This window comes from Aspergillus ruber (genome assembly GCF_000600275.1).
Source record: "Aspergillus ruber CBS 135680 unplaced genomic scaffold scaffold00014, whole genome shotgun sequence".
NCBI classification, from domain to species: Eukaryota; Fungi; Ascomycota; class Eurotiomycetes; order Eurotiales; family Aspergillaceae; genus Aspergillus; species Aspergillus ruber.
The window spans coordinates 287,821-305,838 of NW_024467310.1; the positions used below are offsets into that span (position 1 = coordinate 287,821).

Genomic DNA, 18,018 nt, shown 5'->3' on the forward strand with positions numbered 1-18,018 from the left:
GGACCGTTTCATTTGACATTGACTGGCTTTATTTCTTCGCGAGCCCATGCAGCCAGACGCAATGGCAATTTTGGTTTGCAGGTCAAACTTTGGGAACTCGCGCTACAGGAAACCACACCCTGTAGAACTTCTTTGCTGCCCTTTTGTACAACTACGACACGATTCATGATATGATGCTTATACCCTATTTTTGAAATTACTGGGTTTACTAGAAACTCGTCTTATTTGGATGTAAATATAATTGTTCTTTTTGAATCCGTCGCTACTCAGGTTGGCTCAAGGTATGTCATTGCTTCACCGATATTTGGATGAAAGCAGCCAACGATAGAAATCTATTGCATGAATCTGCGGCAGGTATCTGCATGGTAAAGTCTATCCTACGTTCTTAAACTTCCCCGTTTTCGTCATCCCCATATAAATCCAGGAGATCCCAGTTTTTATTAGCATTCTCCCAACAACCATGCGCACCAAGATTATATATTTTACCAACGGCACAATGGCTGGATCATCAGGATTCCCATCTAGTTACGATCCAAGCAAATACTACGACCCAGAAATTCAAACTGTCCATGAGCCTGCAAGGGTAATCTTCGAGGAATATAGCAAGATTCCAAACGAGAGGATCGTAAGCCACATCAATGAAACTGTAAGTAGCATCGTGTGATATCTGTCAATACATATATACTGAAACTAATGCTATTAAATAGAGAAAACGCGCTTTCGCTGTGGTACGTTTTACTCCGAAACATAAACGTACAACCCTGCCAATAACCGTCTGCACCTTTCAATAGACGCCATACCCATGCATAGGCCTCTTCAGATTCCTCGAACTAGACCTCCATCGAATGTCAATTTACCCCGAGATCCTCGAACGAATTAAATCCGGCGACAAGTTCTTAGATCTAGGATGTGCACTGGGCCAAGAACTCCGGCACTTAGTGAGCATACACCCTATCTCAAACCCACTTCCCAGATCCAAGTTCAACTAACAAACATCAGGTCTACGATGGTGCCCCCTCCACAAACCTCTACGGCTGCGACCTAACCCCTGACCTCTTCAACGTAGGTTACGACCTCTTCAACGACCGAGCCACCCTTCAATCCCAATTCATCATCAGTGACATCTTCAACAACAATTCTGAACTAGTCACCAACTTCATAGGCCACTTCTCCATCATAAATACCATGTCCTTCTTCCACCTCTTCACCTGGAACCAACAGATCGTCATCGCAAAGCGCATCATAACCCTCCTCCGCCCACAGCCCGGTTCCTTACTCGTCGGACGGCAGGTCGGGAAGGTTAGACATAGTGAGGGGCCCGAGCCGGAGGGAAGTTTGATTGGGTATTATCATAATGAGGAAAGCTGGAAGTCGATGTGGAGGGTTGTGGGAAGGGAGACGAGGACGAGGTGGGCAGTTGATGTTGTGGGGGAGAAATGGGGGGAGACTGCGAGTGAGGAGATTTTAAGATTAGTTAGGGAGCAGGGGCAGATTAAGATTAGGTTCGTAGTTAGGAGGGAATAATTTTCATCAGTTCCTGTACTTTTTTTTGTATGAGACTATTGATGTGTTACGATTTGTATCGAGGATATTCTCACGTTCTTAGTCCGCTCTGCGTAGGCTGAAAGAGTGTTCAGGACGGGTCTGATAAACGGAGAGGAGAAGTGTACTTCGACGCCTGTTGTGGGGCGAGGAGTTCACATTCTGGGTTTGATATTGCGCTTGCTCCGTCCTCTCGTAAGAGAAACGGAAACCTGCCTAAGACCATGGATATAGTAGGTCAAAGGCAGGTTTTACCTGTTCTTGGTTCGCGCGTAGGAGATTGAGAAAGGAAGCCCAAGGAAGGAAGATAAGGAAAAATGAGTGAAGATATTGTACAAAATGTCTATATACAAACTTTTCCATAAGCGTAAGAAGCATCAGCATCAGCGTAAAATACAGGGTATACCACACATAACATCATGCAAGAGAATCCCGGCTTCTATATCCCAAGAAACCGAAAGAAATGGTTATGGTGGAAGCGGAGAGCAAGTTCAAGCGGATGCAACGTCAACCTCACCCTCTTCAACATTCATGGAGAGCTTCCGCACCTCCCAACCTTCAGAGTCGGCCCAGTCCTTCTTCTCACCCAGCAAGCAGGCAGACTTGCGAGATCCCTCAACCAAGAATCTCTGGGCAGCCTCGTTAACGTCCTTTGCAGTGACATCCAGCACTTGTTCTCTCCAGCGCTGGTCCATGGCATCAGTGACACCGCTCATGAAGTAGCGAGCGCCTTCGTCGTCAACGCTCATAGGCGCATCGAGACCCTGGAAGATGCCCAGCTTGGCCTCGTTAATTTCGCGGTCGGACCAGGCGCGGTCCCGGGCGAAGATGCCACTGTTCTGGAATACCTTCAGAGTATTGGCAGGGTTGGGGTCACGGTAGCTGGTGAAGGCGAAGATACCCTTGAGAGGTCCGTTGCTGGCTCCAGCGCCATAGGCGCCTCCCTTCTCGCGGATTTCGGGATGGAGGTAGTTGTGAGTGAGGAGTTGTGAGAGGACACTCAGACGTGCACTGGAGGGATCGACGAATGGGACTGATTGCATGGCCAAGCCAGAGTAATAGACCTTGAATGGCATATCGTAGAATGCCTTGTTAACACCCAGGTTCATGTTGGAGGCCTCGGGAGCGGCAGTGGGTGCGCGGACCTGAGACAAGCCTCCAAGCCACTTTTGAAGCGTGGACTCGTTTTGCGCAGCACTTCCGGGTTCGCAGACGAAGCGAACGCGGAGGTTCGACGATTTAGAGATAGCAAACGACTGGATCAAGCAAAGCTTCTCGATCAATTCTGCCAAGCGCTCAGGAGAAGTTTCGGCATCGCGAAGGAGGTTGGCTGTAGCCTGCAACTGCGCGAGACCTGTCTGCTGTTCCTGAACCCAGAAGCTCCGAGTGAGACTGGATGCAGCCGCATTTAACGCAAATCGATGTCCGGAACTGGCAACGGAGTCCAATGCGCCATTTGTGACCAGTCGCAAGAGTTCCTGAATCATGGCGGGAGCGTAAGGACTCATGAAGTCAGTTTCGGTGATCAGGGCAGAGAAGATCTCGAGCATCTCGGGGATGTTCTGATCCAGGGCAAATCCGGACAACTGAAGGCCTTCCTTGAAACTGCCGAGCTCGGTCGCAGAGGAAACCTGGAACGACGACGTTGACACGCCACCGGTCTTTAGCTTGATAAGGTCCTCCCATTGCTCCATAGTCCTGTTGGCAGTGCCCAACCGCATGATACAGTCATTGAAGAGCGGCAAGAGCAGTCGAAGGTCATCAGGAAGGCCCTCAAAGGCGTTCAACGCCTGGAAGTAAGTAAGGCCGTTTGTCGGGGCTTCGCGCCAGACAACGTCGACATCGTCCACGCGAGATTCCCGCACTGGCTTGCGCTCCTTCTCCCTAGAGATGTCCTTGACACGAAGCGAAGGCAAGCAGCTCAGATCGACATTCTGCGCCGCTTCTTGGACCTGGAGAAGCTGCAACTCCTCTTCGGCAAGCTTGGCAACGGCGTTATCCACGGATCCATGCTGCTCGACAAGCTGATTAAACTTCTTCTCTTTTCGTACCATTTCCTTGTCATCAAGCTCCTTGCCGAATGTGGGCGAACCGACCATGTTGAAGGTCAAACATTGGTCGTTCATGAGGTACTTTTGCAGCAAGGATTCGAGATATCCACCCTTGGCATATCTTGCCTTGAATTCGTCAATGACCTCATTCCAAGAAAGCTCCTTCATCGGGTCGGAGCCGTTCAGCCATGAGGAGATTGTCTTGTCCATAACACCGACTCCGAAGTTAGCCGTTTTGTGCCGCAGCGACAGCTCCAACTGGTGCAAGAATCCCTGCACCTTCTCGTCACTGAATCCGGTGGACAATGACTCCTGATAAACCTTCTGGATAGCCTCTTTCACGGCAGGCGCATCCTGTTCACTGACACCAGTGACTCCAACAGAGAAAACCGGTGTCCTGCCCGAGGCATCAAGACCAGTGTTGGGGGTAAAAGATGAACCCAAGCCGCTTTCGATCAACGTCCGATACATTGGGGAGCCAAACCCGTCCAAGAGTAGAGAAGAAAGAATGCCATTGGAGAAGGTCTCAACAACATCAGTTGAATCTCCCATATACCACGATGTCGAAGTCTTGAACTGTTTGTCCTCCCCAGCGAATGTATCGATAGGGCCTGGAACGGTGACGTTCACCGGGCCACGCTTGAGATCAATAGGCTTCTTATTGTCCGTATCAGCTTGGCCCTTGTCGAAACCATTCAACACATCGCCAATCTGCTCCAAGTGGGTTCCCAGAGGCATATCACCGTAGGTGAAGATTTTGGCGTTGCTAGGATGGTAATTCCGCTTCGAAAAGTCGACCAATTGCTTGTGCGTGAGATCTGTGATATACTCAGGATCTCCGCCGGAGTTGTTGAGAGCGGGGATAATGTTCTCCTTGTACTTAATATAGTAAAGGTAGTTCGAATCCGAGATTTGGCCCTTCATCTCGTTGTAAACAACGCCCTTGAACAGGATATCCTCCGGAGTAAGTTTTCCTTTAGCCTCTTCGATCGCACGAGGGTTCTCGGGCCCCAAGCGCCATCCTTCCTGTCTGAAGTCCTCTTCCTTAAGCAAAGGGTGGAAACTAGCGTCGAGATACACCGATAGGAGATTTTGGAAGTCTTGCGCGTTCGTCGTGGCAAAAGGATATGTGGTATGGTCGGAGGCAGTAAAAGCGTTCATGAAGTTTGATAAAGAACGGGGAAGCATCTTGAAGAAGGGATCGCGAATGGGAAACCTATTAGAATATCTCAGTCAGTACTTCCACCGTTATAACGACTAGAAGGGATGCTCTCACTTTTTGCTTCCGCATAATGTTGTGTGCTCTAGAATATGCGGCACACCTGTAGAGTCTGGCGGATTTGTTTTGAACCCTATCCCAAAGACATTATTCTGATCGTCCCTCGCCACGTGCATATAATCCGCATCGGTTTTGTCGTGCCTTAACCGCACTGCTGTCAGGTGTAGCTCCGGTACGTGTTTCTTCTCCTGTACTGTAAACCCATGAAGCTTCTCGCCTACTCCAGGGAAGTTCTCCAGACTTGTCACTGTCGACGCCTTCCGGATCTGGCTCCATCGCGATAAATCATAGTTCGACTTGAGTCCACGACTACCGGCGAGCTGTTGCCGCAAGACGGGCACCCGGCATTTGCTGGCTCCTAAGAACGGACGCAACATGGCGCAAGTTGTCCGGTTGGTGAAACGAATGCGAAACCAAACTCTCGAGAGTGATGGAATGAAGATGTTGTCTAGTTGCGCTTTTGCCGGCTGCACATCGAAAGCTTCGGCGAACCGAACGGACGGAGGTCGGAAGCTGAGTCACCACCACGGGCGAGACCACACTGTCTGTAAGCAGGTCCAGAAGCGTCTAGCAAGCGTCAATGCGAAAATACCAGCCGCGACTTGTATTAGCGATCAAAAGAAAACAGCAGACGGTGGCCGGAAGCAAGTGAAGTGAAGTCAGCCACCACCAGCCCCAAAAAGACGTGCCAAGCTCAATTGCCCAAAACGGTTTAGCGCATCCCCTCTTAATCAACGCCGACGATTGGATTCGATCCTCCTCTTCCCCAGGCAAAAGATCCTCGACTACGTGCGAAAAGTGTGGGAATAAGTGTGGTTCTTCGTCTTCTGTCGACCTCGCTATACCAAGTTGATCCGTGTTTGTGTGTGTGAAAGGAAATAACGTCGGTTCATCGTTGTGGCACTTTTGGTTTCTGGTTGTCTTCCAGTTCTTCGTTGGTGGAATCCTCCGTGCGAGTTCAACCGACGAGTCCTGGAGGGAAACTTGAGACTTCCGCTAGACTCGATTCGTTTTCCTCTCCGTTGTCGATTCGCTTTTGATTGAGCGCCATCCTCGTTCTGAGGCCGTTTTGCGCCTTCGTTCCAGATTGGTCCGGTGACCGGCTAAACCCACCTCCCGTGGTCCTCGCACTTTTCGGCTTCCGTGGAGTTGCCCACGCGATCATCGTTTACGAGTCCACTGTCCCCAGAACTCGAATCCCCGACTCCATTCACTATGTCCTCCGCAGCAATGTCGAAAAAGAACAAGGGGAAGAAGGTTGCGGACCCCAATGAGACCTCCAAACTGCTAGCCGCCAAGATCTCACAGTTGGAGCAAGATGCAGCAGGGGAAAAGGATCAAGAAGCGGAAATTGGTGCGTGATTCTGCTTTGCAATTTTCGTTATGCGCTAGCAATTTCTCGTCGACCTTGGTTTGTGGGGTTTACATGTATGGCGGGGCAAAGATTTACCTAACTGATGATTTGCGTCTACAGAGCGTGAAGTCAAGAAGGCTACGAGGGATCTGAACCAGTTGCTCAGCAACATCGAGTCCCCGATGACCCGACTCGAGACCGTCCACAAGAAATACACCGAACTTCTCGCCGACATGAAGAAGCTGGATCGCGACTATGCCAAGAGTAAAAAACGATCCGATCAACTGCAGAAGGACCAGGACAAAGGCAAATCGGAATTGAACAAGACCGTCACCATGAAGGATAAATTGGAGAAGCTGTGCAGGGAACTTACCAAGGAAAACAAGAAGGTCAAGGTGAGTGGCGATCCAGGGCTGAGCGGATTTTTGCGGACTTCTCCATCCGGCTACGATCTCAATCGAGGCACCATCGAAACAAAACATTCGACTAATACGACTATACCGCCTAGGATGAGAACAAGAAACTGGAGGAAACCGAGAAGAAGGCACGACTGATCGTTAATGAACGTCTGGACTCTCTTCTGTATGACATACAAGATGTCATGGCCGCCAAAGGAAATCCGCGCAATGAGAAGGTGGACATTGACTTGGACGAGGCGTAAGTGACGGAGCCACAAATATCACAGCCTCTTTCCCTTGCCCGCTGACATTATGCGACAGTTTACGTGCCAAGATTAAAACCATTGGGGAAAAATTTGAAATGCGCGAGTTACACTACAAGGCCCTCTTACGCAGCAAAGACGCAGAGATACAGTGCCTTACCGCCAAGTACGAAGAGCAGCGCCGTGCTGCTGAGAACGAAGCCGCCCGTTGTCGTGCGCTGAGCTCCCAGGTTTCGACGTTTTCGCATACAGAGGCTGAACTGCGTAGTCAGCTCAATATCTACGTGGAAAAGTTTAAGCAGGTATGGTTGCTCTGCTGGCTCTGCCCCTCTGTTATGACCTGCTGGTAATAATAATATTTTAGGTGGAGGATACACTGAATAACAGCAACGAACTCTTTCTCACTTTCCGCAAAGAAATGGAGGAAATGTCGAAAAAGACAAAGCGCCTGGAGAAGGAGAACCTTACGCTTACCCGAAAACACGACCAAACGAACCGCAATATACTCGAGATGGCAGAGGAGCGCACACGAAACCATGAGGAACTGGAAAAATGGCGGAAGAAGAGTCACCACTTGGAGGCACTGTGTCGACGAATGCAAGCACAAGGTCGTGGTCAAGGTCTTCCGGCCGACCTGGACGGTGACGATGAGGGGACAGAAAGCGAATACGATGAGGACTATGAAGATGAGGAGGATGACGAGGATATTAGCGACGAGGAGTACGAGCTTGAGCATGCAGGCCGGGATCTCAATGGGGGCAACATTCCCCAGCAACCTGAGAAGCCTGTCTTTGGCCCACCACCGCCGCCACAACTTTTGGAGGCACGAGCAGCGAATGGGAACAAGGCCATGATCAATGGATGTCACTAGCGACTACTCAGATCGAACAACATCAACAATGTTTTGAGAACAAAAGGAACAAAAACAAAAAAACATGTGCTCTCTGTTTTGGTGATAAGAAGGCCACATAATGCACTTGTAGCCAGCACTTGTTGGAAAGCTTTTCTGTCGTGGCTTGTGCTAGTGAATCTCACTGTCAATTCAAGTTTGTTTTATTTATTGGTTTGATTTGCTAAGAAGACAGGGGATGGGGAAACCTGGAAAAGAAATGGAATACAGCGGATGTAGACAAGCATCTCAATCGTTTCGCATTGTCCTGACGTTGGTCTCCTGACCGGCCAGGGCTGAAGTGTGTCTGGTTAGTTGTACGGGTTCCGGGTTTGTCTGCTTCCTGCTGTTGTCCCTGTACAAGTACGTATCATGTTATTTACGTCAAAAGCATGTCTCTCATACCACGGCCATGGATTATTCTACTACAATGCATTGAATCGAGAAACCGAGTTGGTATCTGTTAGTATGTACATCTCGAAGTAAGGTAACCCGGAGCTATAGTTTACTTGCTGGTTCACTGGTGATATATGAACCACCTTGTCTCAACATGGCCACAGCCTGCTGGACCATTTCTCGGACAATCACACCGGCCGGTTTGATTTCCTGGATAATGGCTGAGACATCGCCCATCAAAAACGGGATTTCAACCTCCTTGTCGTTCTCAAAGTCATGCTCAATAGGAACGACGCCCTTAGCAGTCAACCGCGCAATCTCATCCGGCCGTTTCTCCCATTCCTTAACATACTCATTCGGCAGCATCCGCAGCGGCCGTCCCGAAATAACCAACGTCCGCTTGGTATCCCCATACCTCGCACCCACAACAGCTTCCTTGTGCAATCGACTAGCACCACTTTCCTCAGCCGCAACAAACCTCGTCCCAACCCAAACCCCCGCAGCACCCAACATCAACGCCGCCGCCAAACTCCTCCCATCATTAACACCCCCCGCAGCAACAACCAGCGCCGGCCCGCCAGTCAACGGACTCTTAAACCGTCTCGCCACATCCACAACCGCAGGAACAAGAACAGAAAATGGTATATCCCCCGTATGCCCGCCCCCCTCCCCACCCTGCGCACACACCATGTCAACCCCCAATCTCAATGCCTTCTCCGCATGCTTCGGTGCGCCAACCATATTCATCACTAAAATTCCCGCCTCATGTAACCGCTTAATTGTCCGCTCGGGCGGAACACCAACAGCGGAAACAAACAAATTCGCCCCATGCGCAATAACAACCTCAATCAACTCATCCAACTGCCCATGCGTGTAATCGTGGTTCGTCGCGCGCGCATTACCTCCAACCTGGGGGAGGGCCAGATCAACGCCGAAGGGGAGGTTGGGTGAGCGGAGAAGGGATTTGAGCTCTGTGAGCATTTCGGAGAGTTGGGAGGGGGTGTAGCCTAGGCCGCCGATTGTGCCTAGACCGCCAGCGTTGGAAACGGCGGCGGCGAGGGGGGCGCTTGAGGCGCGGGCCATTCCTGCGAGAAGGATGGGGTGTTGAATGTTGAGGAGGGGACAGAGAGGTGTTTGGAGGGACATGCTGATGGTTTTCTGTTGAGACTGGAGGTGAACTTGGGGTGGTCAGTATCGTGTACAATAGGGGTGATTGTGGACATACCAATTGGCTCGCAAGTAGACTGCCTATTAAGAATAATCAATCAAAATTTGGATCTTTCATCAGAATTTTCAAAAGATTATTCTCCTAATCAATCGATGCTTTTAAGTTGATGGAGACTCGATTGCTACAAATGCGGAGAGTGCGGAGACCCCAGATGGTCCGGAACCGAGCCGAGGCTCATTCGCTTCAACTACCATTCTGTCTGTTTTCCCCTCCATGTTGTCTACATGTTCTTTTAGGCTTATCAATCGACAAATTTACTCGCAAGAATGGCCCCATTTGGATTTGAGGACTGTCGGTCCATTGCCTTAGGGTACCCTTGGTGGGGGGAAGGGGATCCGTTAGGAACTTAGTCGACTGGGGATGGATGATAGTGGAACAGCGACGGAATGATCCAGGATAAACAAGAGATACGCGGAGTCCAAGGCTTTGTTATTTGCCTAGGTCAAACTCAGAAAATGAAGGGATTGTCAATTGTGACCGCCTTGAATGCCTCCATATCCCCACGGCTCGAACGTCTCAGACGGGAATGCGCAGGAGTTGGAAATGACACCTCACGCGAGAATATCTTTGACAAGCATTGCAGAACTCAGATATGCGAGCCATCGAGCTTTTGTGCTCGATTTGATCAAGGGGTCGTGGGAGATACATACTGGTTACTGACTTGCCACATACTCGCGGGGCAGAATTGTTCAGATACATGATAAGATGAGTCAATTCCAAGCCAATTGGTTCTTGACTTGTTTTGACTCTCCTCGACATCCTTTGGCGCCTTTTTATTGTGGCATTGTCTTTCATTGGAACTGAAGATGCGATCGAATACCCCAGTGGTCAGAATCCACGGCCATTTGATTGGGCCTCATTCTTAACACTGTTTGTGTCTCTAATAGCTACGTGCCAGTGTTTATGTGCCATCCGGGCGTCTTGGGCCTTCATATTATATCACTTCCCATCATGTCTGTCTGCTGTCCATGCGTTATCTCGATAAAGCGCTTCGCGATTCCAATATGAGGGTAACACGAGTCTGCGAAAGCTTGCTGTACAGCTTCATCACAATCAGTTTATTAACTTGTGTTGTCGCGTCCTCGTTCCAAATCGGCTCTTTCTCCCATCACCTTTCCCGGCTAAGAAGAAGTCTCCCCGGATCCCTGATCACTGCGCCCGAGGGTGCAGTTGGATACTACCATCCACCCCTGGGGCCTGTTGCCGATAGACCACAACCACAAACGCAATCGATAGAGACATTGGGCGTACCGCGAAAGACCAAAGCAGCGACTGTGACAACGACTGTCCGAGAGTTTACGCATGAATTGAGACAAGCGCCAGGAGTATCCGGCAATAGAACTGCTACCCAGTGAGTTTAAATGCTGTTATATGCGGTGCAACTAGCTGATATCTTACCCCAGACCCAATAATAACGTGGCTACAGCGACTACCACTACGACGGTCACTGAGCGCGTCATGGCAGCAAATGTGACGGCGATGGCAGATAGAGGCCGGTCATTGAGCACAGCAGGTCTCCTCATGTCAATCTTCTTGTCTGTACTGCATCTATAGCTTGTTAGTGTCGTCTGATGTAAATAGCTGCCATACGGCATTGGGTTCCAAATTCCTAGCAATTCCTGTATATACTAGCTAAATATAATTCATTATATCTGAGCTGCTTCCTCTACCATCAAGTACTAAATAATAGCTGCTGAATACTGCCGAAAGCGGTACTGTAATTACCGACGCCAAAACGACGCGTGATCCGCGTCCGCATATCGACAACCACAGTGATATCTTCATTTCCTCCCCAACAATCGCATCACAACACCCTAATGAAGAGAAATGGAAATGGCCAATGGCGACGCAAATAACGACTTCCTCTGTCCCCCAAAGTCCGTCCATCAACCTCCCCCCAACTCAATCACATTAACTAACCCGACAATCCTACAGCGACGAAGAATATGCGCCAGCCTATCGCAACCCCTCACACTACAAACCACTACACACATTCAAGCTGCCAAGTGGGCAGGAGAAGCATTATAAACAGCAATATGGCGACATGTACTTCCTCCGACTTGCCCGGTTAAAACCCGCCGCGGAACAAGTTGCAGCGGAGACGTGGGATGGGTTTAGCGTATGTGCTTACACTCGCTTGAATATAGGATATACGTATCTGACGATATGGAAAGATTGCAGGGGAACGTGCTCGTCGTGTGGAACGAGTGCTAGATGTGAGACAGGGAGAGCTGTGCTGGGTGGCCGGGACGATATACATGGATATGCCGCTGAAGCCGAATATTCTAGAGGATTTGACGAAAGAGGTGATCTTACTTGTTGTCGATACAAGGGACAGGGCTAATGTTACTAGAACTTCACACTAGCACCCGCCCCCCGACGCACATATATCGACTCCTCGAACCCCGAAGCAACGCAATATATGCTGGAGGATGAATCGGGTCGTCTACGCTTAACAGGAAGTCTACTCCGATCGACACAACTAGCCACCGGCGCTGTGATTGCAGTATTGGGAACGGAGAACTCGAATGGTGATTTCGAGGTGGTTGATATTAAGGTTCCGGATCTAGCTCGACAACCGCATCGGTGGGAGCGTGGTCAAGCACCGGAGACAGAAAAGAAAGGGAAGATTGCATTCGTCAGTGGTCTTGGGATTACGGGAAGTTCGAGCGATACACTGGCTTTGGATCTCTTGACGGACTATCTTCTCGGGTATACAGGGACACCGAATGAAAATGAGGGTGCACCGCCCGATGCGTCTGCAATTACCAGACTCGTCATCGCGGGTAACTCGCTCGGCGCGAACGTCACAGCAGCCGCAGCTTCGACAGAAAATGTCGCTGCAAAAAAGGCCGGAACGAAGAAATACGGCTACGACGCCTCCGCATACAACGCATCCCCGATCAACCAGCTCGACTCGTTCCTCGCAGAGATCCTCCCCAGTATCCCCATAACGCTTATGCCCGGCGAAACTGACCCGGCCAACTTCTCCCTCCCGCAACAAGGCATCCACCGCGCCATGTTCCCGCAAGCACGGGCTTACTGTGGTCCGCCGCCATCGGCCGACAACCAGACCCCCGAAGCGGGCTGGTTGGACAGCGTGACGAATCCATGGGAAGGCGATGTAGAAGGATGGCGGGTATGGGGAAGCAGCGGACAAAATGTCGACGATGTACTCCGATATCTGGATTTCCTGGACGACGGGAACGAAGACGCGAAGAACGGCGACGTCGAGTCGCGGATCCGTGTCATGGAGTCTATGCTCCGATGGAGGTGCGGTGTGCCCACTGCACCAGACACAATCTGTACGTTCCCTTTCATCTCATTCTATGCGTGCGCGCATGCTAACAAAAACAGGGTCCTACCCTTTCCAAACCCACGACCCCTTCGTCCTCCACTCCTGCCCACACATCTTCTTCGCGGGCAACCAACCACGCTTCAAAACCGCCCTAATCGAAGGCGAAGAGCCCCCTCTCGCGCTTAACGGAAACGGCACAGACACCGAAATGGCCGACGCCGACCATGAAGCGCCGACTCAGCGCGTGCGGGTGTTGTGTGTTCCTCGGTTCCAGGAGACAGGCGAGTTGGTACTCGTTGATACGGAGAGTTTGGAGGCGGAGGTTGTTAAATTTGGGATTTTTAGGGGACAAGAGGAGAAAGAATGATGTCTAGTATGTTTTACTAGAATAATGGATTACACATTGAGGTATTTCCCGCACGGAGTATAGACAGACGGGCATATATAGAAAAAAAATGCCAAGACCCACAAATGACTTTATCTCTCTTCCTCTCTTCAAAAAATACCCCAAACATCCCCAATGAACAGGGCCAAGGGCCAATAGCAATATGCTGCTCAACGAACACACGGGTATGCACCGCAACAGCAACATCCCAACCGTACATTTCCATCCACAAAAAAAAATCCCTAACTTGGTAGACAAAAATCCATAACAGCCATCTCAACCATTCCCATCCTTTTAGTCCCCTATTCACGTTGGCATGTTCCCCGCTACCACGAATGGATGAAAGATGAGGTATCTTTTTAGTCGTGTTATTATGCATAAAGAAGAAAAGAGAGATGTTAACTATAAACGCAGGAAATTCAGCAAGCAACCGCCTCTGAGCCCCTCACACTAGAGGAGGAATACGGCATGCAACTTAGTTGGCGACAAGACCCCGACAAACTAACATTCATCATCTGTCAACCCGTCTCTTCAGTCCCGGTTCCGGGACCAGGTATCCACAGAACAATCAAGGCGAGAGAAGATGACTCCGAGTCCAAAATGCTCGGTGACATAAACCTCTTCCTGCGCGTCGACGAAGGCGATGTCGACGAAGACATCGCCTCCTCCACAGAACGCCTCATCATCGGCGAAATTGAACTAATGATAGCAGAACGCCGCAACCACCGTCAAGGCTACGGGAAGGCAGCACTCCTCTGCTTTATGCGGTACATCATCGAACACGAGGCTGAGATCCTGGGTGAATTTGTGCCGTCGACATTTGCGTTTGGGACAGTGGGGGAGAAGTCCAAAGTTTTGCTTACGGGGGATGGAAAGGGGGATTGGAAGTTTTCGTGTCTGAGCGTGAAGATTGGAGAGGGGAATACGGGCAGTTTGGCGCTTTTTGAAAGTGTGGGGTTTAGGAGGGTTTCTGCGGAGGCAGATTATTTTGGGGAGGTGGAGCTGAGGAGGGAGAGAGGGGATTTGGGAGGAGAGAGGGTTAGGGAGGGGACTGAAGGGGGGGTTGGGGGGTATGTTGAGTTGGATTATGTTGTAGGGTGAGTGAGATGATAATGTAGTTATGATTGTTTATACGCAAAAGGATGCAAATATATTTATAGAGTACGATTAGCTCGTTGAACGCTATCCATGGTTATGTTCTTGAATTTCTCGGATATTTCTTGTCATGACTGCCCTTAGTACCAGTTGATTTCCGCAGTATATCCGAGACGACGCCCAGCGTGCAATTCACTGGAGAACCATTAGCAGGGGCACCCAAATCCCCGATAAAGAGATACATACATTTAGTTAGCGTTGAACAAAGCAGGACCAGGCATAGGGTAGCTGCTAAGGTCCGAGTAGATGTCAAACTTGATACCCTTGTCGCTAGCCTTGTACAACTGCTCGCCAGCAGTACCAGTCGGGCTAGCATTGCCACCACCAGTAACCTTAACATTGACACACTGGACATAGTTCTGCGCACCATTCTCCTGGCCAGCCGAGTGCAGCGCAATCAGCTCATGACGCAGAACATAGTTGCCATCAGGGACAGCCTCAGGCATCGAGAACGTGTACGTGTTGTTGTTCTCGATCATGTTGTCGCTTGCCCAGGTACCCGGGGCGTTGCTGCCGTCGATAAGGCCCTGCTGGTCGATCTTGAAGAACTTGAGGCTGGTCTTGTCGACCTTGGAGCAGTCGCCGTTGCAGGGGGCCAGGTAGTTGAGGATGGGGCCGTGGTGGGACTCGGGCCACTCGGTCCACTGCATTTCGATCTTGGAGCCGGCCTTGACGTTGGCGGTTAGGGCGCCGGGCTTGGCGTCTTGGTGACAGATGATGTCCGGGGAGGAGTAGCTGTCAGGGGAGACGAAGCCGAGGTCAGTGGCTTGGGTGGACCAGCCGATGGTGTCGGGGGCATTGTCGGTGTAGGCGTAGGTGTCGACGATGTAGCCACCGTAGCTGGAGATGTTAGTTGGTTCTTCTTCAATATGTATTTGGGGCAACATACTATTGGCCGTTAGCGACGATACCAGAAACATAGCCGTGGCCAGCAACCATGGAGGCAGAGGCAAGGACACAAGCGATCTTGGAGAAAACCATTTTCAATGATATCGAATGAGCGAAAGTTTTGTTTAATTGAAAACAGCGAAACAGTGAAAGACGGAAGTCAAAAGAGCCCTGATGAAGACCAGCAACGACCAAAGGCAAGAAAAGAATGTATGGGAATATCAACTGGATGGAGCGAGGACAGTGGTTCAACACAGGTAGAAAACGAGAAAAGGGCCTTTTATAACCATCTCAATGAGCCCTGGCCATAGCTTGATATCGATATTGATACCTAAGTATTGCTGTCTCCACTGTTCTTGGCAGCGTTTCGACTTGAATTGATAAGGGCGAGATCTTTCTGGTTCCGGCATGGTGTATCTATATGATGCCTGATCCACTTTTCTTCACGGTGTCGACATATGGCACCCTATAGAAAACGACTTTTCGAGGCAATTCATGTCTATATGCTATGTAAAATGCAGTGTAGACATCAGTGACCCTGGCAAAGACAACCATCATACCAGCACTCCGTAGCGAGCCTTCTCTGGCATGTAATAAACTGACCGCAAGAACCCAGTTTCTTCTTAATGAAGCACAAGTCCAATAAGCGCCTTCAGAATACAAAACCCCTGCACCAACACCGCCAATCCCCCAGGTCCCTTCGGAAAGTAACGTCCGGATATTATCCCCACAACAGTAGTCCCTACCCTGTCAAATATCGCAGGTAATAATAGCAGCACCAGTCACAGGTATATACAACCCCCGGTCTCTTTCGGCTAACCGACTGGCATGCGTTCCCGAATAGGGATGACCGAAAGCTCAGACCAACACGATTAGGGGAGATCTGGTAATCTGGAGTAATCTACCAGGAACGGCGCTGAGAACTATAGAGAAATGATCAGCAATTAGGAACCCACTGTATTTTATGGATGATTCGGGAATTTGTGCCTTCATTTATTTGTATAGGAGCGAGTACTTGTTGGGCGGTTTGCTCCGTCTGTCAACGGAGTTTCGAGTCAAAATAGTGCAGTCGGCCATTGCATCGCGTCCTTTCTGTCATTGTGATGGGCGCTGCCAATGAGGGAGAAGAGGATGACAGGAGAGAATGGTGTTGTTTCAAGGCCTGGCGCCAAGACCTCGCGTGGTCACATGGTGAAACGGCTTCATCTACCCTGGACAATACGGAGGACTCACGATAAGGCGATAATTGCAAGTAACAGGCAATGCTCTGGCTGCTGATCTCAGCAGAGTTGACAGTAGCTGGTTGCGATTGACGGTGCATATGACAATCCCTTCAACAACTCATCTACTTGAATCCATATAGTCAAGGCATATGGGAACAAGGCTACAGGCGGAAGGTATACGAGCGAATATAGCGCAACCATGGTCTTCAACTGTTTTCATTAAGTTGTAGAACCTAGGAAGCTCCGGGGAAGAATAATGGAGGAGACATGTCAGGCATCGGGTGTCCAGAAGATGCAGGTCGCCGAAATGGCCTTTGTCCGATACCCAGATGTAAGGATGTCCAAATCATGAAGCAGTCGAGAAAAGACAACGCCCATTCCTTGGATCACTCCCGAATGTCAACCCCCAACTAAATATGACATTGAAGATCATGCACTAAAAATATTGCACGCGCCACACTCCGACCCCAATGGCATCCTATTCAATTCATCTTGAGGTCGTATTTACAGAGCCTTCTTCTTGTCACCCTTGGAGACGTCGACGACCTTGAGGGCTGTTTAACGAATGACGTCAGTATAAAATTCCATCCTCATATTTGAATTATGGACGTGGGTGGTAGAGAGGTATAGTAGGGAGGTACACACATGGGGGCAAGCTCTGCTTAAGCTTGTCGGCCTTGTCGGAGTCCTTCAGGACCAGAGAGTAGAGGAAGCGGTTGCATCGGACCTTAAACTTGATCTGCTGGGTCTTGCGGTTGCGCTTAATGCGGGCGGCTATTTCGGATCCAATAGTCAGCATATCTCCAAGCAAATACGTAGGGGGAAGATATGATCGTTCTCCAGAACAAAGCTCCCCGTAGCTCCGCCACGGTGTAAACAACAAGAGGGGGAACCTCGGGCGGGTATCACGTACAGGAGGCGTCCTGGCGCCGGGCAATCTCAATGAATTGCTTAATGTCGGAGACCTCTTGAGGCATGATGGGCAAGATTGACGGTTATGAGACGGACTGTCGTGGTTTTGAAGATCGAGACGGGTGATTGGGAAACGGTCAAACAAGCGGGCGGACAGCTTGGGACGAGGCGGCGGCGACGATTGTGCGGGAACTTCTGGCAATTAGGGTTTAGCCTCTTTGCAAACCCTGGGTCGCGTGGCGGTGCGGGTGTCATTAGTCACCTGTGGCTGGTGTTTCCATTTCCGGGGTGCGGCTGGTCGAGATCCATTGCCATTGTTCCGTACTGTATGGATTGTTGCCCGCATTCAGAGTGCTTGCAGGAGGACTGCCTGCGCCGTTGATAGTGTACGGATAGCTCTCGATATCCGCTTCGTCGCCCGAACGAGATGGCGCTCCATCGCCCGAGGGGGTTGGCCATGGACCCCGCGTCGTCGACGTTTTGCGGTACTGATTGCGGGATCGTCTCCACGATATGTATCTACAGCAGCGTATTGGTCAGTACCTGGCAGGTCTAGAACAAAGTGAGACATACACATATCCAACAGAGACGGTCAAGGTCAACGAAAGCGTAGCAATGCAGAGGATAAAGATAGGTCGTAAACGTTGGTCGAAATAGTCGGTGGTAAGAGGAACCGGAAGCTTAGGAGGTTTAGGGACTTGCGGAGGGTGATGAGGACCAGGGAAAGCCATGGTATCGTGTACTCCGTATAGAACGA

The 18,018-nt window shown here is 50.3% G+C and overlaps 10 protein-coding genes across 10 annotated transcripts; 5 read left to right on the forward strand and 5 right to left on the reverse strand.

Moving 5' to 3' along the window:
- Nucleotides 1–496: 496 nt before the first annotated feature.
- Nucleotides 497–1,524, forward strand: EURHEDRAFT_377880 (uncharacterized protein; the record flags this gene model as incomplete). The annotated part of the gene is made up of 4 exons (XM_040779012.1): nt 497–646; nt 708–728; nt 792–938; nt 1,000–1,524. 4 exons carry the CDS (start codon nt 497–499, stop codon nt 1,522–1,524), a joined length of 843 nt encoding a protein of 280 aa, XP_040638563.1.
- Nucleotides 1,525–1,974: 450 nt separating this feature from the next.
- Nucleotides 1,975–5,514, reverse strand: cym1 (pitrilysin family metalloprotease cym1). Its single transcript, XM_040785470.1, has 2 exons — nt 4,870–5,514; nt 1,975–4,809 (listed from the first exon to the last, which is right to left on the reverse strand). Exons 1-2 carry the CDS (start codon nt 5,247–5,249, stop codon nt 2,034–2,036), a joined length of 3,156 nt encoding a protein of 1,051 aa, XP_040638564.1. The 5' UTR covers nt 5,250–5,514; the 3' UTR covers nt 1,975–2,033.
- A 183-nt stretch (nt 5,515–5,697) lies between these two features.
- Nucleotides 5,698–8,016, forward strand: EURHEDRAFT_73056 (taxilin). The gene is made up of 5 exons (XM_040787638.1): nt 5,698–6,226; nt 6,347–6,621; nt 6,735–6,883; nt 6,946–7,189; nt 7,252–8,016. Exons 1-5 carry the CDS (start codon nt 6,088–6,090, stop codon nt 7,756–7,758), a joined length of 1,314 nt encoding a protein of 437 aa, XP_040638565.1. The 5' UTR covers nt 5,698–6,087; the 3' UTR covers nt 7,759–8,016.
- Nucleotides 8,017–8,271: 255 nt separating this feature from the next.
- Nucleotides 8,272–9,231, reverse strand: EURHEDRAFT_412714 (NAD(P)H-dependent flavin oxidoreductase; the record flags this gene model as incomplete). The annotated part of the gene is made up of 1 exon (XM_040781978.1): nt 8,272–9,231. The coding sequence occupies exon 1, from the start codon at nt 9,151–9,153 to the stop codon at nt 8,275–8,277; it is 879 nt and encodes a 292-aa protein (XP_040638566.1). The 5' UTR covers nt 9,154–9,231.
- Nucleotides 9,232–10,235: 1,004 nt separating this feature from the next.
- EURHEDRAFT_73139 (uncharacterized protein) lies at nt 10,236–11,057 on the forward strand. The gene is made up of 2 exons (XM_040787639.1): nt 10,236–10,751; nt 10,804–11,057. Exons 1-2 carry the CDS (start codon nt 10,369–10,371, stop codon nt 10,952–10,954), a joined length of 534 nt encoding a protein of 177 aa, XP_040638567.1. The 5' UTR covers nt 10,236–10,368; the 3' UTR covers nt 10,955–11,057.
- A 122-nt stretch (nt 11,058–11,179) lies between these two features.
- EURHEDRAFT_412716 (DNA-directed DNA polymerase delta subunit POL31) lies at nt 11,180–13,169 on the forward strand. The gene is made up of 5 exons (XM_040781979.1): nt 11,180–11,277; nt 11,336–11,519; nt 11,575–11,706; nt 11,754–12,705; nt 12,758–13,169. The coding sequence occupies exons 1-5, from the start codon at nt 11,234–11,236 to the stop codon at nt 13,063–13,065; spliced, it is 1,620 nt and encodes a 539-aa protein (XP_040638568.1). The 5' UTR covers nt 11,180–11,233; the 3' UTR covers nt 13,066–13,169.
- A 53-nt stretch (nt 13,170–13,222) lies between these two features.
- Nucleotides 13,223–14,265, forward strand: EURHEDRAFT_412717 (uncharacterized protein). Its single transcript, XM_040781980.1, has 2 exons — nt 13,223–13,434; nt 13,498–14,265. Exons 1-2 carry the CDS (start codon nt 13,423–13,425, stop codon nt 14,182–14,184), a joined length of 699 nt encoding a protein of 232 aa, XP_040638569.1. The 5' UTR covers nt 13,223–13,422; the 3' UTR covers nt 14,185–14,265.
- Nucleotides 14,266–14,426: 161 nt separating this feature from the next.
- EURHEDRAFT_456477 (lytic polysaccharide monooxygenase auxiliary activity family 9 protein) lies at nt 14,427–15,219 on the reverse strand (the record flags this gene model as incomplete). Its single annotated transcript, XM_040784355.1, has 2 exons — nt 14,427–15,078; nt 15,128–15,219. The coding sequence occupies 2 exons, from the start codon at nt 15,217–15,219 to the stop codon at nt 14,427–14,429; spliced, it is 744 nt and encodes a 247-aa protein (XP_040638570.1).
- Nucleotides 15,220–16,853: 1,634 nt separating this feature from the next.
- EURHEDRAFT_456706 (60S ribosomal protein eL38) lies at nt 16,854–17,326 on the reverse strand (the record flags this gene model as incomplete). The annotated part of the gene is made up of 3 exons (XM_040784374.1): nt 16,854–16,903; nt 16,995–17,123; nt 17,263–17,326. 3 exons carry the CDS (start codon nt 17,324–17,326, stop codon nt 16,854–16,856), a joined length of 243 nt encoding a protein of 80 aa, XP_040638571.1.
- Nucleotides 17,327–17,515: 189 nt separating this feature from the next.
- On the reverse strand, nt 17,516–17,992 carry EURHEDRAFT_402991 (uncharacterized protein; the record flags this gene model as incomplete). Its single annotated transcript, XM_040780183.1, has 2 exons — nt 17,516–17,765; nt 17,835–17,992. The coding sequence occupies 2 exons, from the start codon at nt 17,990–17,992 to the stop codon at nt 17,516–17,518; spliced, it is 408 nt and encodes a 135-aa protein (XP_040638572.1).
- Nucleotides 17,993–18,018: the final 26 nt, after the last annotated feature.